The sequence below is a fragment of the Barbus barbus genome (assembly GCF_936440315.1).
Source record: "Barbus barbus genome assembly, chromosome: 7".
Classification (NCBI taxonomy): domain Eukaryota; kingdom Metazoa; phylum Chordata; class Actinopteri; order Cypriniformes; family Cyprinidae; genus Barbus; species Barbus barbus.
This window is the reverse complement of record NC_136735.1, coordinates 19487100-19512140: the sequence shown is the minus strand read 5'-3', so window position 1 is coordinate 19512140 and position 25041 is coordinate 19487100. Positions and strand designations below refer to the sequence as shown.

At 36.9% G+C, this 25041-nt stretch overlaps 1 protein-coding gene across 1 annotated transcript; it reads right to left on the bottom strand.

The window, feature by feature from the left end:
* Positions 1–7169: 7169 nt before the first annotated feature.
* On the bottom strand, positions 7170–23166 carry LOC306872085 (UPF0524 protein C3orf70 homolog A). Its single transcript, XM_079420460.1, has 2 exons — positions 22648–23166; positions 7170–10015 (listed from the first exon to the last, which is right to left on the bottom strand). The coding sequence occupies exons 1-2, from the start codon at positions 22820–22822 to the stop codon at positions 9378–9380; spliced, it is 813 nt and encodes a 270-aa protein (XP_079276586.1). The 5' UTR covers positions 22823–23166; the 3' UTR covers positions 7170–9377.
* Between the last annotated feature and the right edge of the window lie 1875 nt (positions 23167–25041).

Here is a 25041-nt window from a genome sequence, read left to right as displayed (position 1 = left end):
CATCATGTGTTATGAGGAGTGTTCCCGGTTCCGGTTGATCTAATTAATGCAGCCTAACAATCCTTTAACAGATTTGAATAATAGAATTGTATTAGTGTGTTATGTGCAAGCCAGGTTAAAGAAATGTGTATTTAATCTAGATTAAACTGACAGTGTTCTACCTGACCAGTGTTAGGTAGATTGGTCTGTAAGAGGACAAACTAAGATTACAAGAGAAATTGTTAATATTTTACCCACATATATATATATATAATTTACTTATTTTATACAAAACTGAACTTCAGGACTAACAAATGTTGCTGAGAGAAGTGAAAGTTCACTTTTTTTTTTTTTTTTTTTATTCTTTCTTGATACTTTAGGTTGTTGCCTACATTTTTTATACTTGGTAATATAATATAATATAATAATTTAATGTGATGTTGAAAAAAAGGAAATATTCAGCTTCGGTGCATTACATTAGTGCACATTTTTTCACTGGATTTGTCTTAACTAAATGTCTATAATACAAAACTCAAAATTTACAATAAATACTTATGTCTGTAATTTTTTTAGTTTTAGTTCTGGTTTGCCTTGGTAGAAGCTAAACTGATACAATATGTGTGTGATATGTGTGATCATTTATTTTTTTATTTTTAGAGATGCAATTTGACAAGTTTCATGAGTCTTTGTTTAACTGCATTTTGATTTTGGTTGCCAAATCTTTAAGTGCTTTAATGTATGACATATACCCTTATTTTAGAGCCAACAGCCAATAAATCTTAAGTATTTGAATCATTATTGTTAAGTGTCAATGTTTCAAAAAATTACTTTAGAATTAGCAAACGATGCAAAATATGGATGTTTCTATGCAAAAAAAATATTTTTATATGCATACTGCAGATATGCACTATGACTGTATAGCATTCCAGTTTTACTTACATTGTGGTCAGCTGTCACCTCTACTTAAGTTGCATGTGTGATATAAAACAGAAAAGTGTCCCTTATTTAAAACATACCAAGAGTTAAGAGTTTCACTTACTTTCTTATGGTAACCTAAATCACCATCCAGTAGAGACGATATACCTAAACGGTTTGCCCATTATGCCTGGAAAACGAGTGTTAAAACTAAAATAAGACTTTTCAAAGGCTCACATTATAACTAGTCACAGTATTTGAGGCTTCATATAATTTCTTCTTTTATTTTCCTGTGGTTTAATGACTGATTTGAGCCTTTTATTGTTGTAGAGGCCATCCACTAAAATGTTTGTTGAAAATGTATTTTGTAATTTCTTTAACAATGACTTACACAACAGCAATTAACACAACCAAAAGGATTCTGATTCATCTGTAAAAACACTAACTTGAATTGTAAATGAAGCAGCATTGGAGGTTTTGTTGCCCTCATGACTGAGTTGATTGAGCTTTGTGGAGGAGTGTTTGGTCTCCAATGCCTTTTTTCTTCCTTTTTTTAATGATCTGACTCAGGCACAGCTGGCCTCTCTCGAGTATTTAAACCGTGCCATGTCTCAGCACTGCACATCTCTGCTCACACTGTGAACATTCGGTCTTATGGAAAGAAAAAACACTATAGGCTTAACGAGATAGAAAGGGTAATTATGGAGTCTTCACAAGTTGAGAAATTGACTGAATGTGTTGTTAAATAATTGCACTGCCAAGGCTGTTATTGGCTGAGCTGCGTTTATTAGTGTCATGCTAATTCCAAAGTCAATGTTCTAATCTGGGCAATTTACCTGAAACAACCCACCCTCACAATCCAGCATGCAATGAAACTCTGAGCCTATTGCTGCTGGACAAGAGAGTTGAGTTTGCATGTATCTTGGTGGGCTTGGAAGGTTCTCAGTGCATTTCATTCATGTTTTGTTGTGTTTTATGCCTTGGAAATGCTATCATACTCTTTAGAGAAACTCCAATATGTTTTGAGAGACTCATTGCTCTTCAAGGACCTTGCCTCTATTCACAATAATAATTCTTCATGGACTTATTTGTGCTCAGGGTAATCAAACAATTTGAAGCACCATCACTACTTATGTTGTACTTTGGTGAAGCTGGATAACCATTTCCGGATGTATATTATTTGTACTTGTTACTATTTTATCAGAAATCTCCCTGTACTATAAGCTGTTGTTTTAGATCATTCTGTGTTCTGGAATGCTACATTTTGTTTGTATATGATTCAGAGGCAAAGTGTGCAATTTTGATGCTAGTAGTATCACAAAATGGAAAAATGCATGTCAGTCTTTGATATTAAACAGTACTTTAATAGAAACAGAATACACATTGCTTTTAAAGTGACGACATGGAATTCAAAGTCTAACTGGAGTGTTTCAGAAAATGAATAGATACTTCAGACACTTTTTAAATATTGTATTCAAGTTCCTTGAATACACAATAAGAAATTTAGAACCCGGTCTGCTCGCCAAACTTATTTTAGTTTTGATTTTAAACACCCAAACTTCAAATTCAATATAGACAGCACTATTTAATCATTTGTGTAATCTTTAAAAGCTTGATTTAATTTCAAATCCATTTTGTTCTTGATTTAAAAGTTCTGACGCTTCCCGCAAATCGATCAGTGAATTTTTTTTATTTCATATCAGATAGTAAAAGGTGTGTATCAGATGTGTGCAAAAGGTCATTTTTGCATATAAAGAGCATGCCAAATGAAAGCGTGAACTTGTGCTATAAATACACAGTGCCAGGAGATCAGCACCTTGAAAAGGGTTCCAGAGGTTGTGCTGTATAAGGAACCACAATGGTGCCTTAATGAATTTTTTTGAAGGGGTCATGATGCGATTTCAAGTTTTCCTTTCTCTTTGGAGTGTTACAAGCTGTTCATGCATAGATAAGATCCCTAAAGTTGCAAAGACTAAAGTCCCAAACCCAAAGAGATATTCTTTATAAAAATTAAGACTTAAATACGCCCCCACATGTCTACTTCACAGTGTGGGAAGATTTGCATATCACCGCCCAAATGTATACACAAAGAAAGAGGGCGTGATTTTTATTCTTGCTGATCCCCACGCCATGTCCTGGAGATGCTGTGTTTCGTTGTGAAAGTGAAACTACTTTCTTTGGAATTGAGGACACAACTAGAAATCAGTGGTCAAGTTGTATTTACAACACTGTTCCAGAACAGTACAACGCAAATATTAGAGTGTGTTCAGCGCATCTTACGGAGGGGTATTTCCTAAACCTGGGAGAGTAGCCTAAAATGCCAGCTGTGCATAAAGGCTGTTTCTATAAAGTGGGGCAATACCAACTTTGCAAGGACAGTCTGGCACTTCTGACTCACAGCCTGTAAGTTTTCATAATTAAAGAATTTGCCACTGACTATTCAAACGCGAGTTTTGAGCTGTGTAGAGTAGTGCTTGTTTGTCGTTTCTCTGATCACAAATGCAGACATGGTAATGTTTACACAATGCAACGTGATGCGTAAAAAGATTGTATAAGTCATTATAATCAGTAATTATGTCCTCACTGGATGCAACAAATGCCTCGTTTATAATGGGTTTTATTGTTTATTTATTGTTCACAGCATAACATTTCCGTCTCACGCTTGAGGTAATCAGCCAATCACAATGCACTGGATAGCTGGCCAATCAGAGCTCGCTTCTCAGAACGATGAGCTTTTCTCAGAAAGGCAGCGCATAGAGGAGCAACAATAATGTACAGTATGTGGAAAATAATGTGTTTTTGAACCTTAAACCAAATAAACACATTGCATTACATGAAATACACAAAATAATGTTCTTTTTAACAACGTCATATGAACCCTTAAAATTTTTGTTTGTGAATATTCGCCCTCTTTGTTGCACTAAGCTAATTTATACACAGTGCATTAGAAACGGGGTAATTATAACCTGAACAATTCATGAACGTGAACAATGAATATTGTGCATGCACATGAGTGATCAACACTAATGTGACAAGCAGCATTGTTTTTAGGTCTAATAGATATTCTAACATTTTCAAGAACATGTAAGACTTTTATTAAATCTTATAATTTAAGCACTTGGGAAAAAGTCCCTTGCATCCGTTTTTCTAAATGTTTCATATTTATATCTGTGTACAACCCAGTTTAGTTTCTGCATACTCAAAATGTTGCACAAAAAATGACACACAGGGTGAAGGAGGTCCATCCAAATGTTTTTGCACTGGGGTCAATGATGCCGCTGGCTTGCTTTCAGACCAAGAGATGAAATTTGCCAACTAAATTCAATGTATTCCCTCATATTAAAATTTTAATAAATATCCTGAATCATATTTGCTACCTCAAGTCAAATGTAATTTATATTCAAAAACTTGAAATTGACGTTCTCAAATCAATTCTAAACGGCAAACATCCCTGTCAAGCATACAGGCTACAGCAAAGGTCATGATCCGATACTGTGCACATTCTGTAGGCATATGCATAGGTGTCATACATTTTGATAAGGAATATATTTAGATAATATGCCAAGATAAATAAGAATGCAAATGCTAACTCACTTAAATAGTATTTTAATATGTTAAAGAATATCATTTTGATGAGATAAACCAAACACAATCATCCAGTCACCTTCATTTAGAGGTCTCTCAGCACAAAGTTTAACCCTTTACAGTGGCAGTCTAAATTAAATGTTCAATTTCAATTCAGCTCAAAGTAAAAAGTCTGCTTTTCTCACTCATGCATTTGCAAGCCAGTTGGTGTTTTTTTTTTTGCCTTAGGTTAGCTTGGATTAATTAGCTGAATTCTATGGATGTTTCTCAGTCTAGCTCTCTGCCTGCTGTGCTGCACTGTTTGCATGAAGATTAACAACATCAGACCCCCTCAAACACAGTAAACCCCACCACCACATTCTGACAATGAAAGAAAAGACTGTTTACTTTCTGCAAATGATGCCAGCCCAGGGGTAAGGCTCTAATTCTCCTCTAATGGTTTCAAATAGAGTGCATATCTAATGAGATGAACTCTGTGTTTCTATGGTCTTGAGACTGACTGTGCACTTTTTTGTACTTTTGCTAAGTTAAGAAATGAAAGTCTCCTCCCTCTCTCTTTCTATCGGATACCTTGTAGCTTTATTTGTTTATGTCTCTCTCTCTTCCGATCCCCAGATAAATGTCTCCCTGACAACCTGTGGGGATGAGTGCATGCTGGATCCGACATTCCTGTTTGCTCATTAGCACGAGTTTCCTGTGTGCTCTGTTCTTCAGATCTGTGGACAATGATGTGAGGATTTATACAGTCAACTATTTCTCCCATCACTTCCAGTGTTTTTATCTTGTTATGCACTACCTCAGTCATTCTGTTCGCAAGGCTGATGCAGTCTGGTACTCCTAGCAGTGGTTGAGCGGGATCGATTCCAAGTCTTGATAGTCTACCCTATTTTCTCCCCCCTGCATTCATAAAGCTGTGCTCTCTTGCAGGCATCTGCTCTGGTTTACATAGCATTGCATCATTCGTGTGTATGCAATGTCATTGCAGTTGCCTGGCATGTTAGGTCATGTATATTACATTCAATCTACAAAGAGAAAACTATGTTACTGTTCACAAGTTTGGGGGTCAGTGGTTTTTTTTTAAGAAATTAATTTTTTTATTCAACAAATACTTAAAAGTTTGATAAAAAATACTGTAATCTACTTTTTAATCTACTTAAAAAGTATACGTTTTATTCATCAAAGAATCATGAGCAAAAATATCACGGTTTCCACTAAAATATGAAGCAGCACAACCATTTTCAACACTGATAACAAAAACAATTATTTCTTGAGCAGCAAATCGGCATATTAGAATGTTTTCTGAAGGATCATGTGAAACTGAAGCCTTGAGAAATGGTTCCTGAAAATTCAGTTTTGCATCACAGGAATAAATTACATTTTTAAAATATATTCACATAGAAAACAGTTTTAATCTGTAATAATACTTTGTAAAATTACTGTTTTTACTGCATTTTGTTCAAATAAATGCATGAGCAGATGAGACCTCTTTCAAAACATTTTTTTTCATTCTTACCAATCCAAGACTTTTGAATGATTGTGTGTGTCGACACTCAATTTATACTTATCATGATGTAAACAAAGTTGTCTATACTTAAAATGCACTTTAGAGACTATAATTGGAATGATCCATGTCCAAGGATGGATTGTGGTCCCACCGTGTCCCAGGGCATCAGCCGCCACCCCAAAAAATGGAAAACGTGTATGTTGTAAGGAATGGGAAAACAATACAAATGTTTGCTTCAAATGCACATGCAGTACAAGAAATTATGGAAGCCTATTTTCACCGGAGTTTATTTCTTATAATTGCAAATAATAAAAAAAAAATGTATTTGTTTAAATCTGTAGTATCACATTTTTTATTTGTAGTCGCAGTTTTTAGCTGTGGTGATCATTTAACTGGTGCTCATTTAAAGGATTGTGCCGGCTCTCCATTCCACTCTCAATTGCAAATAAACTGTGGCCTGGCAGGTAACTTTGTCCGAGCAGCTTTCTGTGCTGTCTTTCCTCCCTGTCAATCAATGTCACATTTGCTGATATCAGATATATGATACAAGTATCTGCATCTTCTGATGGCACCCATTCACTGCAGCTGATCCACTGGTGAACAAATAATATAATGCTAAATTTTTCCACATCTGTTCAGATAAAGAAACGCATCTCGGATGGCCTGAAGGTGAGAACATTTTCTGTAAATTTTCATTTTTGGGTGAACTATTCCTTTAATGGGTCAATAATATCACTAATCAAAAATGCAGTTAATAAAAGCATTGATATATGTTGTTCTGGATGTAAATTAATTATCTTTAAGAGAGATGCAAGTGTGCACAACAACATGGGGAAGTTTTGTGGTCCGTTATTTCATTGGTTCAGGCTTGTATTCCATAGAGCCTCTTCTTGTTAGCACCCATCTGTTTTCCAAGAAGGCATAAGGTCTCACTGCTTCGATGGCTTCAAATGGGCTTCTCTGTTCCTCTATGATTCCAAAATATCCTCTCTTCTGATAATGAAGGTGATAAATTGAACTGGAAGTTCTCTAGGATTAAAAGGCCAATGCATTTAGCCTTTAACAGCTGAAGATCCATAGAGGAATGTTTCTGTGAAACTATATTAACACTTAATGCTTACGTTTGGAAGCAACCAAAATGCATGAGTATATTTTCAGAATGAAAGACAGAAACATTTCTTATTTTCTAAATTTCTTTATAAGAAACAATAAGAGGTGAGCTAACAATAGTTGATATAAAGAAAAAGAATATATTTTAATATTTGATAAACATTTGTGTGTCTACAGTATATATTTGTAGCTACAGTATCAGTCCCTGATATGAAAACTGCAGAGACAGGGATAGTTATATTCATTCATTCAGTAACAAGGAGAGAATCACACCTGCACCATCTATGGATCATAGTCCTTCCGTGATCAGAGGAACTACAAAATTAATATTTTTGTTCAGGCAGTGAAGTTACATATGTGCTTATATATTACATGGGTTTGGCAAACAGCAAGCTAGCATAACATCTTTGAGCCAATTCTTGAAATAAACGAGGTTGGATCGTTAAAAGGATTCACTTGGTTTCCATCCAGAAAGTACATCCTTGGCAGTCTCAGCTCGTAGTTCCCTAATTAGCAAATTTATTGTCATAACTTTAAATTTTTTGGTTAAGTTGCAATCCCTTCAAAAATGTAGAGCAAGACATTTCATTTAGGACTGTATTCCACCTCAGCAGTAATAGCAATGGTTTCATGTGCTTAAACCAAGGCAAAGAAGCACTTCTTGACATGCTGGTTCTTTTTTACATTTTGGGCCAGTCTATAACTGTGCTTGGGTATTTGGAGGTAACATAGTTGTGGTCTTGATATAATAAGATAAGTTTGAATGCAATGGAAAAATGAGGCCCAGAGATGTTCTGGCAAGTCTTAATGGGCCGGATGTTCTTAAACCCTTAAAAAATCTGAAACTGTTGCAGCCAGTGAAGATCTCAAAGTGACACTAAGGGGCCTTTTACACAGGATGCGTTCTTGCGTTAAATACAACTAGACAGGGGCGGCAGAAATGACCTGAAAGCTGGTTTATAGCATTCCTGTAGATCAGGCATGCTACCAGCCACATCAAGGTTATGGGTTTGATACAATGTTTACCTGCATGTATACCTCGAATTCATTGTACGTTGTTTTGCAAAAAGCTTCTTCCAAATTACACAACACATACAAATAACATTTCTCAAAATCTTTCACAGGAGAAAGTCATACAGGTTTGTGATGACATGACAGTGAGTAAATTATGACAGAATTGTAATGCTTGGGTAAACTCATAAAAATGCAGCTGTGAGAAAAACTTCAAGGAACAATAGCATCTGTCCAGCATAATTATGTAGACCAACAATTAAAAAAACAGGACACACAAAAACGCATCTTGTGTGAACGGCCCCTAAGCAATGCTCTGGCTTTGTCAATGACACGCCACATACTTTAAAGTGGCTTGACATAATGGAACATAGACCACAATGGGATTCTTGGGAGACGAACGATGCAATTTTATTCCTTATCACTCTTCTGCAGAATTTATATTAAATATAATTGATTGTCAGAAGTTATTTTCCACTCCTAAAAAAGACACAAACTTTAAGGACTGTGACGATGGGAGGATTGGTCCGGCCCACAGTCTGGTGCCAGACAAGAAACGTCTGGTAATGTACCCTTGGTTGTGGCTCTAGGGAATCTCAGTGTGTGAGAGAGTTTGAGAAAAGGGGCGTTCCCTCAAGCACGAGCCTCAATCTCTTTTCATCGCAAAGTTTCATTACCGTCCTCTGAGCTCATACATGATTTAGCCACTGTTCTGACTGATTCTGCTAACAGGACGTTGAAAGACTCTCTCTTCCTCACTCTTTCTCCTTCTATCTTTGTAGCACTCTCCATCCTCCTAACACACACAGACCGTCTTAGTCTAGATCTCTCCATATTGCATCAGCCATCCCCTCTTCCGTTTCTATGTATTGGACAGATTGTGTCTGAACTCTCTAAGGAGAGACATAGCCTCATATTTTTGATTTTGACTTTCATCTGTTCACCCATGTAATATTCTATCATGTATCGAGTCCCATTTGGTCATAGTTCTCACAATATGTGTTTGTCAGCGCACTTTTACTTGCGTGTAACCTACATTAACCTCACCATGCGTAAGGGACTATAGGGAAAATGAGAGTTGTAGTGAGTAAAAAGAAGTTGCCATGACCCATCTCTTGAAGGCTCTTCTGGGACAACCTCGGATGGCACTGCCATAACAGGGAGCGTGTGCTTGCACTGGCTCATTGAACTCATGCACCAGCCTATAGGATAGTGTAGGGAAGTGTTTCCGAAACTGAGAATTTACAAACTGTGGTATTAACCGACAGGCACGTCAAACTGTAGTCTCGATTTTCTCAATGATCTCAACCATTGATTTGGACGGTGACAGTAAAGTGCACTCATCCTGGTCCCAGAGGCTACCAGGACTGGAATCCCCATCGGTACTCAGCTCATCATCCTCTTCTTCCTCGTCGTCATCATCCACGCAGGAGTCCTCATCGCATGATTCCATGTAGTGCAGACCCAATGCATTGATTCCAGAGTCTTCTGAGCTGGAGGGAGAGGAGCAGTGGTCCATTTTAGGGCCTGAGAGCTTCTCGTTTGGTTGGCCGTGTTTAATAGTTGGGGCCGCTTGCCTTGTGTGCTTGTTGGTACGTTGGGGTGCAGGTTGAGGTGCCGGTGTTTGGGATTGGTGTGTGGGATTTGGTGTAGGGGGAGGCGGCCTTTGCACATAACACATCTTACCATTGATACGTTTGACCATGTAATCATCCACAAAGAGCTCAGAGATGACGCAGAACTTGGGCGACTCTGGGCAGGGTGGAGGATGGAATTTGGGGGCTGTCCTGAGAAAGCGCTCAGCCAGGGAGATGGACAGGTTCATGGTGTGGGTGTGACCTGAGGGGGCAACTGGAACCGCCGTGCTGGGAAGTTGGCATACGCTGGTCATGGGTTGGTAGACATATTTACCTGCAAAGAAAAAAAGAGCAGATTGAACTTATAAAATTCATAATATACATTCATATGTAATGAATACAATATGTGCCCCAAAACGATTCTTTCTGTGTACAGGAGACACTGATATCATCAACTGAATGTGAGAAAACTTACTAAAAAACAATGACAAAAAGTGAGGTTGAGCAAAAATATGTTCTTGCTGAAAACTTAAATTCAAATCTCATTGGAGAGTTGACTTAGTATTGCGCTGCTATTGATTTGTCTGCTGTGCTAGTGATAGCTGTGATAGATGCTGTTATAAGTTGCTAGATATTTGCACTGTACAACGCAAGTTACTAATCTGAAAGTGTTACTCTTTCACAGAGGACAGAATTGATTTTTTCACAACTGGCAATCTCATGCAGAGGCATATTCTCAACTTTAGAGGTCATACGGCATGTACTGTGTACTACAGAAGACATAAGATACTGTATAAGGGAACATAGTTCTGTAAAAATATATATGTAAATACAATGTACAATTGATGTTTTTTGTCAGCATGTTTTTATGTTTTATGTAATTTTAATAAGCAGTGAAGCAGAAATAATAGCTTCTAAAAGCAGGAAATACAAATAAAAGGCCGTCAAACTATTTTTGTTAAGAATACATTTTTAATCTTCATTATGTTATCAGGAAAAGTGTATCACAGGGATATTTTTTAATATATGCTACACCAAAACAATATCAGAAATCAAAATATATGTTTCAGAATTTAAAAAAATGCTCATCACAGAATAGCAGTGTTATTTTAGCATCATTTAGATACTATTATGGTTTTTATTTTTATATTTTCTGTTTTAATTTTAGTTTGGGTTTTGGTCATTTTGTGAGTGAAGTGAAGTGACATTCAGCCAAGTATGGTGACCCATACTCGGAATTCGTGCTCTGCATTTAACCCATCCAACGTGCACACACACAGCAGTGAACACACACACACCGTGAACACACACCCGGAGCAGTGGACAGCCATTTATGCTGCGGCGCCCGGGGAGCAGTTGGGGGTTCGGTGCCTTGCTCAAGGGCACCTCAGTCGTGGTATTGAGGGTGGAGAGAGCGCTGGACATTCACTCCCTCCACCTACAATTCCTGCCGGCCGGAGACTCGAACTCGCAACCTTTGGATTACGAGTCCAACTCTCTGACCATTAGGCCATAAATTTATAGATCCATAAAACAAATGCAAGCATTATTTCATTGACCCACAAATCACAAATTATCTAAAAAAGGGAGCCCTTGAGGCATGAGACACAAGAACAAACACATATATAAAATATTTTTTTTAAATTCCCTCATTTGACTCGATAGTTTTTGGAAAAAAAAATTTGCGCGGTCTGTCTTAACAGTCTCTTTGTAAAAAAAAAAAAAAGTTCACAGGTGTATCTTATCTAAAAGTAATTCCACTGCATTTCCCCCATAGAGTGAACAGAGTTTGAGTGTGATGGCTATAGTATCTCAAAGGCAGAATTCCCTACAGAGACAGAATGGATTGTTTGCTCTGGACCATCCTGAGGCCCACCTGGCTGTGAGGCAGGAGAAAGAATAATTTCCATCTAATCCGAATCTCTACTCATTTAGTGATGACAAAAAGCAGTCTGATATCACAGATATCTGGTCCAAAACAGCATTTTCTGTAGCATCACACACTTTTATCTTCTCTTTCCAGCTATTTTTCCACCTTGTAGATTTATTATTTATCTCAACCCCTAAAAAACACATTGAATTTCCAACTGCATTGATAAAAGGCATTCAGCTGTGGCAGTTTACTGACATACAATTCAGAATGAACCATTATTACTGACATCACTTGCAGTTTCTGCTTCTCCAAACAGACAAACGCATCTCTTTCTGACGTTCTGTCTCTTTTTCATCACACCCAGCCTGTAATGTGATTGGAAGGCAATGAGAATCTTAAGATTAGATAAACACAAAACTTCTCATTGTGTTTGCCCTTGTCTATGCAACTTCTTTCAAAGCTCTCAATACTGGGTCTGCATTAGATGAAGATGACTTGCAGTATATACAATTTGTAAACTATGGGAACAAAAACTGGGAGAGGTTGTATGGTATATATACAATTGTTGGTGCAGATAGCCTTGGGCAATGTTTTATTTATTATTAAAAAGAGAGCATTTGAAGGGAAATAGGACAGAGAGAGTTCCTTGAATGAATATGAATTATATGAACAGACATGACACACATTTCATTCAAAGCATATGACACACAGGGGATCGACTTACAGTAAATAGGCTACCTACTATATGCCCAGATTTGTCATGTTAGCTGTGGTAGAATGAATGTTAATCTGCTTTTGATGGAAAAAGACAGAGCAAACCTACTTAATTTACATTTCAATACAAAAGAAAGAAAAAAAGGTGCCTCAGTTAACAAGTCATAAGAACAAAAGCCAATACCTCTAATCCCATTCAGTAAAGCCATTTACCATTTTTGTGACTGTACCACTTTCACTTTTTCTACTGTCAAGCTAAAGAATTTAAAAGAAGGATAAATGTATCTACAAAACAATTGCCTCCACTTCACTATGGATCTGAAATAATAAGTGTTTGCAGTCACGTGTGAAACGTGAGATGTGAAATGATAGATGCCTTGAGGCCTGTATACACTCTAAAAAATGCTGGGTTAGATACAACCCAGTGCTGGGTAAATACTGGACAGAACATATGCTGGGTTGTTTTTAACCAGCAGTTGGGTTAAATGTTTAACCCATCCTTCTGGGCAGTAACCCAATCGCTGGGTTCGTCCATATTTTACCCAGCACTAGGTTGTTTTTAACACAGCATTTTTTAGAGTGTAGAAACTCTTAGCCATGAAAAAAACTATCCTTTGTAATAATCACATCAACATCCTGTCAAGAACAAGAATTCTTCTGCCACTGTAATTGTATCTGTCATGTCTGTCTTTTTAGATTAAGCTTCCAAACAGGAAACACTTTCTTAGGAACAAGCGAGCAAAAACATTCAACTGCCCTTAAAAAGTGTGTTTATATCCATCACCATCCTCCAGACTGAATATATTTTGTCTGATCTGATGTAGATGTGTGGAATGCTAATTAACAGAAGATACTCAAATAAAACGTGTTAATTAGTGTTTAATAATTAATAAAGTAATTGTGAAGCTGACTTTAATGTTTCCATGAGTTCCCAGGTGGAAAAAAAATTCTGACATTGATTGCACTATATCACGAGTGATATTGCCATATGTTACCTATAAATCCATATATAATTTTCACATAAAGTATGTATATTCTCTGGGTAAGTTTATAACATAAATAAACTCTACATAGTAAAATATGTACGCACTGTATATTATATATAATACGTTTATATATATATAATTAAAGTTTATAATTATATATAATATCAATATGATTATTTTTATATGGTATTACATGTAGCAATAACATGTCAACTATACATATATGCAACTTTATTAAAACACCACATATACCAAAAAAATTGTATGTTTGTATCTTTATGTTTATATATGTTTTTGTAATAAATGTTTTACAGAGACGTCTTACTTATATACCATCATCATGTATTGACAGGTTTTAGGAATGATATACATGACATATATGTCCAAAAATGTATTACACATACAAACCCGATTCCAAAAAAGTTGGGACACTGTACAAATTACGAATAAAAAAGGAATGCAATAATTTAAAAATCTCATAAACTTATATTTTATTCACAATAGAATATAGATAACATATCAAATGTTGAAAGTGAGACATTTTGAAATGTCGTGCCAAATATTGGCTCATTTTGGATTTCATGAGAGCTACACATTCCAAAAAAGTTGGGACAGGTACCAATAAGAGGCCGGAAAAGTTAAATGTACATATAAGGAACAGCTGGGGGACCAATTTGCAGCTTATTAGGTCAATTGGCAACATGATTGGGTATAAAAAGAGCCTCTCAGAGTGGCAGTGTCTCTCAGAAGTCAAGATGGCAAGAGGATCACCAATTCCCCCAATGCTGCGGCGAAAAATAGTGGAGCAATATCAGAAAGGAGTTTCTCAGAGAAAATTTGCAAAGAGTTTGAAGTTATCATCATCTACAGTGCATAATATCATCCAAAGATTCAGAGAATCTGGAACAATCTCTGTGCGTAAGGGTCAAGGACGGAAAACCATACTGGATGCCCGTGATCTTCGGGCCCTTAGACGGCACTGCATCACATACAGGAATGCTACTGTAATGGAAATCACAACATGGGCTCAGGAATACTTCCAGAAAACAAAGTCGGTGAACACAATCCACCGTGCCATTCGCCGTTGCCAGCTAAAACTCTATAGGTCAAAAAAGAAGCCATATCTAAACATGATCCAGAAGCGCAAGCATTTTCTCTGGGCCAAGGCTCATTTAAAATGGACTGTGGCAAAGTGGAAAACTGTTCTGTGGTCAGACGAATCAAAATTTGAAGTTCTTTTTGGAAAATTGGGACGCCATGTCATCCGGACTAAAGAGGACAAGGACAACCCAAGTTGTTGTCAGCGCTCAGTTCAGAAGCCTGCATCTCTGATGGTATGGGGTTGCATGAGTGCGTGTGGCATGGGCAGCTTACACATCTGGAAAGGCACCATCAATGCTGAAAGGTATATCCAAGTTCTAGAACAACATATGCTCCCATCCAGACGTTGTCTCTTTCAGGGAAGACCTTGCATTTTCCAACATGACAATGCCAGACCACATACTGCATCAATTACAACATCATGGCTGCGTAGAAGGAGGATTCGGGTACTGAAATGGCCAGCCTGCAGTCCAGATCTTTCACCCATAGAAAACATTTGGCGCATCATAAAGAGTAAGATGCGACAAAGAAGACCTAAGACAGTTGAGCAACTAAAAGCCTGTATTAGACAAGAATGGGACAACATTCCAATTCCTAAACTTGAGCAACTTGTCTCCTCAGTCCCCAGACGTTTGCAGACTGTTATACAAATAAGAGGGGATGCCACACAGTGGTAAACATGGCCTTGTCCCAACTTTTTTGAGATGTGTTGATGCCATGAAATTTAAAATAAACTTATTTTTCCCTTAAAATGATACATTTTCTCAGTTTAAACATTTGATATGTCATCTATGTTGTATTCTGAATAAAATATTGAAATTTGAAACTTCCACGTCATTGCATTCTGTTTTTATTCACAATTTGTACAGTGTCCCAACTTTTTTGGAATCGGGTTTGTACATAAACATACATATTTGTATGGGCTATACTGTAAACAGTATATATTTTAATTATGAAATTTCTATAGCTTTAATATATGTTTTACTTCATATGACAATATATACATTTCATATATGGAAATCTAATATGTACAAAAAGTATATTACAAAAATTTAATTTGTGTATGGGTTAATTATTTTTTTATTCATTAGCTTATTTAAAGAACACAGCCAATTTGTGCAGATGTTTACAGTTTAAACTTTGCTAAGGAATACATTATTTCTTGTGATTTACAGTATTAATTATTTTAAGGTTGTTTTTTTAAAAGTAAATAATGTGTCAAGCGAACTCTTTGACACTAGTCATAACAGGCCTCCAGTGAATTTTCATAAGAAAATCTTTGTGGTAGTCTATCCTACTAAATCAGCTCAGTAATTGGGTCATTCTACACATGACAGATAATAATGTACCACTAAATCCTGATTCAGTCACATAATACAGTATATTATAGGCCCATTACAAATCATTGACCATGTGTCCACAGACAGGTTAGCAGTCTGTGCAAAGTGCTAGGAGGGGAGCATTGTATCTAATTGAAAGACTACCCATCAAGGCCATTTACACCAAAACAGAAAGCTACAGAGCTGCTGTTTCCAATCTGCTTTATCTATTCTCATGTTTCATTTACACTTGATGAAATGATGAAAGCTAATGAAACTGGAAACCACTTTCAGACATGCGTCCCGCATATAAATAAGTGGGATTTGAGTAATCGAGCAAGTATTGTAGTGAGCTTTATCAGTGAAGAATCAGTAAAGGTCCATATGAGGACATCTGAAACCCCTGCTGACTGGGTACCACAGAATGTGTGTGTCTACAGATAAGACTAATCCTGTGATTGTTGGTCTTATATTTAGGCTTTAAGTTCTTGTGCTCAGACAAATATTGTGCAAACAAAGCCTGATGTACAATCAGGGTTTACAGGCGGATGTGAGCAGGACTTTCCATATCCTGTTTTACAGACATGCAATCTAAGCTATCAGAAATAAGAGCTTGAGGCTCTAAACTTGAATCGAGGCACAATTTTGACTTGACATTTACGGTCTTAATCATAATTACTTGTGACTATGACCTGGTTCTAAATAAAATTATATAATGCAAACGATCGACTTCTATACACTGTTTTGGTTGAGAATTGGGAAGCAAACCAATGACTTGGACTTTTGTCTGTCTACTTTATATTTTGATTTTGAGTACTCTACAGTATTTTATATGTGCTTTGGGACTGGTCTTGCTGGTTTATGCTAGTGTTGTGCTTGTCTTGTTGGTGATATTTTTTTATGTTTCACCAAGGAAGTCTTTTTAAGGTAGTTAAGATATAGAAAATAGGATGCTGACCAGCTATGGTGGTTTTTCTCAACAGGTCTATATGTATGGTGCAAAATGATTACTTCTTCCCATTTTTTTCTTTCCTGTTGCACACAATGAAAGTCAGTGGGGTCCAATTTCGCTTACAATTTCGCTTGAACTCCAACACTATTTAAAACAGTAAGATCTGAGTAATGACTACTGTGAATGAACCCTTTAACAAACATTCCAGTCACATGTTATCTTTTTTCTGGAGTACACAAAAATATGATTTTTGAAGAATCATTACAAAGCTCTTTTCCTTACAATGGCAGATCGTAGTGATAAAATGATACAAAGCAAACAAGCAATGTTTGCAGTTCATAGTGACCTCAAAAAATATCTTAAGGGATTGGAATGACATAATGGTTATTAAATAATGTCAGATTTTGTGACTTGTGACTATTATCAGATTTGTGACTATTATCTTAAAATCACTTTTTTCTCTACTTACTCTCTGTAGAGTATTTACTTCACATAAATGGTGAGTGCTGGCAGAAGTTTGGAGGAGTTCATAGCTTCTATTTAAAGGATTTGCCTTTTGATGCACCCTTAAAATAGACTCTCAAAAACCTTGGTGAAAGCAGTAGTGAGGGTGGCTGCCACTCAGACTGTGTGAGATGCTCGTCTTGATAAAAGGTTGAGAGAGAACCCTGATTAGAAAAGTGAAGTCACAGATGAGTGGAGCTGAGTTCTACACTCCTACAATCTCTCTGTCCTGCTCAACTGTAATTACACATCGGACTGGTCTCAGAGAGGTGTGAAGGTGGGTTTGGATGAAGACTGATGATGAAGGCCTTGAAAATCCCTTAGTGTGAATCATCTGTCAGGATTAGACAGGCAATGCCATGTTCACGCTTAGGTCTCGGTTCATCTCAGGTAGAACATTCACTCTCTGTCTGTCTGTCTCTCTCCCTCTCAGTTTCTTTGCATGTGTGTCTGATAGGTTTACTTGCTGGTCCAGACTGACTTCAAAAACAGACTGAGCATCATCTCATGCTGTGCTTACATGATGCCTCACTGAGCACCAATTACACTTTCTTACAGTTTTAGAGTACTGTTTACTGAGGAGAACGTTCTATTCATCTGGTTTATATTTTTTCTTAAGAATTCAAGCAAGAACATATTTGTTTAGAATTTGTTAGATTTAGACATTGTGACCATCGTGACTTGTTTTTCTAAATCCCATTGGCTACCTCTGGTACAGGCTATTGGCCCTGGGTCCCTAGTGATCATCCTATATTATACAGTACATGTTATGGGGGCTGGGGCCCTTGGTGATCTGTGAACACTTCATAGGCTGAAGGCCCTGGGGCCCCTTGAATCGCCTTTAGTGTAAGTACTGAGGGCCCTGGAGCCTCTTTTGGACATGTATATGCTGAGGGGCCTTGTGCCTTTACTGGTAGGCTTACACTGTATGTGCTGAGGGGTCTGAAGCCCTATATCCTATATACTATATCCTAGTAATCAACTAACACTGCATATGCTGAGGGGTCTGAAGCCCCTTCTGATCAGCCTAAACTGGAAGTGCTCAGGGTGTCTGGGGCCCCTACTGGTAAGCTTGTATGTCCTGGTACATTGTATGTTCTGAGGGGCCTGGGGCCCATAGTAATCAACTTGCATTGAAGGCTCTGATGGCTTTATGATAGCATCGTGGGCACTGAAGTACCTACTAGTCAGCTTACACTGTATCAGCTGAGGGGCCTGGAGCCCCTTCTGGTCATCCTAAACTGGAAGTACTGAGGGGTCTACAGCCCTGACTGGATAATATTACACTGTACACTGAAGGTGCCAAGGGTTTCTTGAGGTCAGCTCACATCATTTAGCATCTGAGACTTTTGTAGACCCCTGACAGTCTCCAAGGTGCAGTGACGCCACAAGCGAATTTCAAAATCCAGAATTGTCCATGTGCATGACACCTGAACCCATCCGTTGGAAAAGGATGACATATTATTACTGACACTAAACAAGGCTAACTCATAGTGCTGATGTCCTATGGCCTGCCCCACAACCCACTGGGAGAAACGTAGCATTCTCACTTCCTTTTTCATCAGAGCTTGACAAGTACAGAATAACATTACACTACCCAGAACACCAATTCACTAGGGCCTCTGGACTGAAGCATATCATTATGTTTCTTAATTTTAGAAGGATGTCATTCATATTAAATCTCAGAGACATCTGGTGGCTGCAAAACAACAATTTTAACAATCGCACATACATTTTCAAGTGCTAAAAAGCTAACTTCACACAGCAGATTTAGTGAACTCTTAAAAGCATCCTCTATGTTTTGAAGTCCCCAAATGGCATATCTTGATGCTAACCTTTAGGGAGGTAAACAAGAGCAATGCCTGCTGTGTTTACATGCACCCAAACAGCAAAGACAAATAAAAGACAGAAAAAGAGGAGTACGAGAGAAGAAAACATCAGAATTCCCCAGGGTCTGCAGAGAACTCCTCTCAAAAGACTTATCTCGAAGGACAAAGCCAATCTGTATTCAGTTATTCACTCCTGCAAGTATGTATAAATACATTCCTAACTGCCTTGGGCTTTATACTGTACAGTGACTTCTTGTCTCTATGTGAGACTAACAATGGTATTGTACGGTATCTTGGGATCAAGTTTTTGTGTGTCTGCAGCATTAAACACATTTCTCCTGAACTTTGCTATTTTATACGTAGCCATGTAATAAGTGGGAAATTGTATAGTCAGATGGATTTATTTATTTGCCTAGGGTTTATTTTGAAATAATGGTCCACTAATTGTACTGTATTCCTCATTTATGCAGTGCCCATAACAAGCCTGACAGCACGCAGAGAATCATTGTATTTAGCAAAAGAAACAATACCTTTTTTTTCTAATTATCATTAAACTGATAGTCAAGGTTTTTTTTTTTTTTTTTTTTTAACATTAGCACCTGACAGAGTTTCTGTGTAATGATGGTATTATCTTTCTCGGGTCCTGAAATAAGACATAACTCATGGAATTCAACTCACAAGTAGGCCAAATGTCAGTCAAGCTCCCAGGAGAAACATTGTCGCTCCATTTTAAGCAGCACTGGTTCTGCCTGAGAGCCTGTGCTGCATCGCGCCAAGTATCAAATTAATATTTAGCATGTTTACATAATGCACATAGTGTTGCAAACATAAACATCCTCCCCTTAATGAGAACAGATAACGGCTTAATTATTGTGACAGCTGAACTTTACAGTTACAGTGAGTTGTTGTGTGGGTAGAAATAGCTTTGTTACTAATGTAATAATTAATTCATGTAATGGTCACACCCTCCAGTATGGGATGTTGAATTGCAATCTGAATTATAATGAAAGCAATAGGACACGGAAAATAAATAATAACATCATTAATTTAGACTTTTGCCTATTTGTGTCCTGATATGTACATTATAATACATTTTTCTCAACTGATGCATTTTTCTAAACTACAAATTTTAATTTTGCTATACAGTACATAAGATATCATGAAAACATTGATTTCAGATTATTTGATTGTTTTTAGAAAAAATCAAACTTATGTAGTGAGCATGTGTAATTCAGTGAAAATAAAATATATTATTAAATACAATATTAAAAAGTCACTTTCTGCCATTTTCCAGCATGTTCATTTTTTTCAGTTTCACTCTTATTTTTTTCACTCTCAATTTTATTTCCTTTTATTCAAACTCTAATTCTGCATCCTGTTTGTTCATCAATTCAAATTCAGGAAGTGAACTGGAATTTAACTGACCTTCTCAATTTAATTTCAAATGGTGGGTGAGTTTTATGTTGTACTCTGTCATTTTATATTGAGTCAGGTTAAAAGCTCAAAGACTTGACCGCTATCACTTTTTTTTTTCTGAAAGGGAAAGGTTGAACTTTAAAAAAGCACGTCAAAGCTGAGACCTTAAAGCTAGGAATAAATTGTGCTGACATTTTAAAGCTGAGATAAAAAAGCAGAACTTAGCAACAAGGCCAGACTAGCGCTTGACCTCTGACAGGGCTACGTGAACTTTCTGTCATATCCTGATTAATTTCTTTTTCAGCTTGTCAGTCAGAAAAGTAACAAAACCGTTGGATTCGTTGAGAAATCCAAGCCACTGATGCCTGAAGGGATGTGCGTAGCTAACTGAAAAACAAAATTTGGTACAACAGACGTTAACTGTTCTGCTCCCTCTGTTTTAAACTGAGGAGGAGTTTATGTAGTCAAGTTATGGGGGTTGTCTCAAATGCTGCTCTAAACTTAAACAGGAAACAAGACTTAAGCACCGTCCTGGGGCAACTGCATATCAAAACCCACAAAAACCTAGCAACCTAATTTTACTGTCACTTGCCCAGAAGAATCTAAGAATCTCCACTGAGTTTTTAAAAAGCTCCTACAGAATTTTCTCTCTTTCTTTCAGAAACACACATACACATTCGGAGATGATTATTTCACAGAGAGGTCTCAGGAATCTGCTCTCTCCTTCACGGTCACATGACATTTGTTAGCCTCACAATGACTGCCATTTTTTATCAGATACCCCTGACACCAGAAATGGCCCGATCTTATCGCTGCCTTATAAATATATCTTAGCACTCATCTTTATTCGTCTGTTGACTTCCTCTGTAATGCACATTCATTGTGGACATGTTAGAGTAATTCACGTCTGCTTGTACAAAGTTTCACTTCAGCTGTAAAGTCCCTATGAGTCAGCTTTTGAGTTAGATACTGTACTGCAGTGGATCGTTGACCTTCTGACTGCTGAATTTTTTTATAAAATGTTAATATACAGATTAAACAGTATTAGACCTTGCACTGCTTATAAAAACAAAATGAGCAATAAATAACTTAGTATCTCTAAATGTAATCAGTGTTATTCAATTTTCCCAGATGAAGGAAAAGCACCTTGCAAATCATCTGCAAAACATTATAGTCAGCCATGCATATTAATTAAAACAATGTTAGATTATATAATAATGCTTGGGTTATATAATGATAATGACTTCTTTATTTAGATTTTTTTTTCATGGCTGAAAATTTTGGTTTGTCTTTTTTTTCCTTTTTTTTGTCAAAGAATTCTGTATTTTAAAGCAGCTTTACAGAAATGCATGTTAATGTTATAATACTCTACTACTCTACGCTCTACTACTGTATACTGTAGTCAACATTTAATAGCTTTACATATGGAGACCATAAACAATCAACCAGCTGAAATTCGCTATTAGGCTATGGCTGTATATATTCTGTATTTAAATACCTAGGTTTAAAAAAAGGCAAAAAAGAAACAGCTCCCTCCACCGGTGGTATAAGTTGCATCTGATCATCGTTATCTCTTAAAATATATGTATATATACAGTGGGTTATATATAACAATACTTAGTAAATGTCAAAGTAATTTAATCTATTTTTAAATAGCATATTGCATAGACAAGCAGAAACTGGATGTACATCACAACGTCATTTCCAAGATGTCTATGCAACATTTATAAACTTGTTTAATATTTCATCAGAGACACAAACGAAAGATGCCACATTCCTCTGAGAATATGTGATAAAAAGATGCTATTACTGTCTAATAAAAATAAACAAACGTAGGCTATCTATCAGATTAAAGGCTGTTAAATGTCTGATTAGCAAAATACATTGACATATTAGTTGCTAAATAATCTAAAGAAACTCTTATCTGACAGCATTTGTGAACTCTGAAGGGAAACGGGAACAAAAGAATTTCCCTGAGTCTGTGAATGAAATCTTTGTTTTATTACAAACCAAAGGTGCCTTGAAAATCTTTTTTAGCAAGCTTTTTAAATAAGCTTTGTATTTTACACATACATTTTCCTCACATAACCTTACACTGGCCAGTGGTTACTGGTGAACTGTTAAGAGATGAAAGCGCCGACCCCTGAAACTCCTCTTTGTGGGTGATAGTTTTAAGTCTCGAGGCATTTCGATACTGTTTATTCGGTGTAACTGATAGTATCCTTATCTATCCAAGTCTCACCGATGCTGGAGAAACAGTGCGTGTACTTACAGTGGCACCAGCCCAGATGACAGCACCAGTGCAGCTTGAAACACTTCCCGTGGCTGTGTGTGGCGCAGATGGATAGTCCATCGCAGGGCAGAAAGTCCGGTCGCCCTGCGCAACTCCTCGCTAGAGCCTGAGCTTCATCTAACTTCTCACTCTTGTGTCCGCCCGAAGCGGCCATCGCGCACGGATCACGCCGATGAAGCCCTCATCAGCACCGAGCGCTCGGGGAAGATCAGATGCACTCAGACTCGGCTGTTTTCCACTTCGACTAGGCTATATATGAACAAAAGTGGAGATACGCCCAAGACTTCGCCTACCCAAGTTCCACTTCTAATCCCTATAAAAAAACATATAGTTTCCGCTCGATCTGCCTCTAAAACCGTTAATTTTGCATAAAAGATCGCCGTGCCAAATGTGTCCGTATAAACAGTTTCAGGTTGGCACCGGGACTGATCTTGATGCTTATTGCCGAAGACGGATTTTCCGTTTCGCTCCTGCTCCGTCGATCCCCCCGCCTCTCTCTCTCTCTTTCTCTCTCTCTCTCTCTCTCTCGCTCTCTCTCTTTCTGTTATGAATGCATGCTCGCATTTCCGCGCATTGACTGTATAGGTTTGTCAAAGAATTACTGTTGTCTGCAAAAAGGAAAATAAGCTGCCGTAGCCTACCATTTAAACTCAAAAGTTCCTCCGAGCCTTTCTTCTTGGGAATTTCCAAAATAGAACCTATAATTTCCCGCAAGATCTCTAAACAGCCAGTGGTTCCTCTAGTAACTCTATGAAAAGGAAAAGCTTTGAGGCACTTGAAATGTATTCGTTTCTTAAAGTAAGGCAATTTTATGTTTTAGGGCACCATGAAAAGGGCTTTTGACCATCAATGTTCTTGTATGGTGAAGAATGATGTCAAACGTTATCTGTTTTGTTCAGTTAGGTCTACTGCTTCATGAATACTGTGAACTCATGCAAACTACTCATTGTTTGATGAATTGCCATTGTTACTGTATACTATAGGAAAGTTTGCATAATCAAACCCACAGATGAAATGGTCTGTCAGATAAAGTAGCCTAAGTTTTTGTAAAGGTAGGTATTGATGGTCTTCATTTTCTTTTTATCCAAACAATTAAGCACCTACAATTTTTTTCTTTCAAAATCTAGGGAGAATTGCAGAATAGTTTCAGACATTGGCTGTGGAGATGAAAATGTTTCAGTTTTCAAAGTTAACCTAAGAACAGTCATAGAGGGCATCCATCCTCAAAGTGTTTCCGTTTTCAAAGCTTCTCTTTGTCAGCAGTTTTCTGGAGCAGCTTGCCCAACATTTTCCTCCTTCAAAGCCACTGTTGACAGCATAGTGATTGACTTCACGTTAGACCACCTCAAGGAGAAAATGCCTGTGTCTTTTTGAGTCTTTCAATGGGTTAGTTGGTGTGGAACAGCACGGTCAAGGCCACATTATAGCATTTTTATCAAGATCTTTTATCAAAGGATGAAAGGAAAATTGGTATGAATGAAGAAATTCTGTTCATGCATGAACCATATAGAATATCATCAAAAGAGAAATTGATTTCACATCTTTAAAAAAAGCCTTTGCTTTTAGCACAGGAGTTCTACACAATTTATGAAAACTTGACATATAGCTCTATGCAAATATTCAGAAGTATTCAGTCATGTCCTGAAAATAATAAATGTGAAGTATTAATTTGTTCATATATACATGAAGAATGTAAACTGGATCCAACTGACCTGAAAAAACAGCTATAATAAAAAAGAAAGTTATCGCAGCCATTAACATATACAGTATATACACATATTAAATTTCCACATATTCCACATGAAATTCCCATATATCCCATATGATGTAAAAAATATAGCTGAAACCTATTAAAAATTGGAATGATTTCATATATTAACATACTGTATATATCTAGCCCATACAAATATGTTTGTTTATGTATGTTTGATACGTCTTTACACATATATGTGATGTACATGATATTATACAAGTAAATTTAAAGATAGATATGTATTTAAAAAGTTTATTACAAAAACACATATAAGCATACATATTTTTGTATGCATACTGTTTTAATACAGGTGCACATATAAATAAATATATAATGTTGACATAAATAGCTGCTACATATAAAAAATCATCATATATATTATTAACATACAGTGTGTTCACATACAAATTTCACTATGGGAATTTTATATATTTTATATATGTTATGAACTTTTATCTTCATCTACCCGGTACACGTGAAAATCATATATGGCCTCAGAGATAACATATATGTCAATATCATTTTTGATATAGGGCAATGTATATGTAATACATTTCCATATAAGTGATTCTGCCTTAAAGTAAAAAAAATTAAGTCTTGCTGAAATTCAAAGTGTTGTG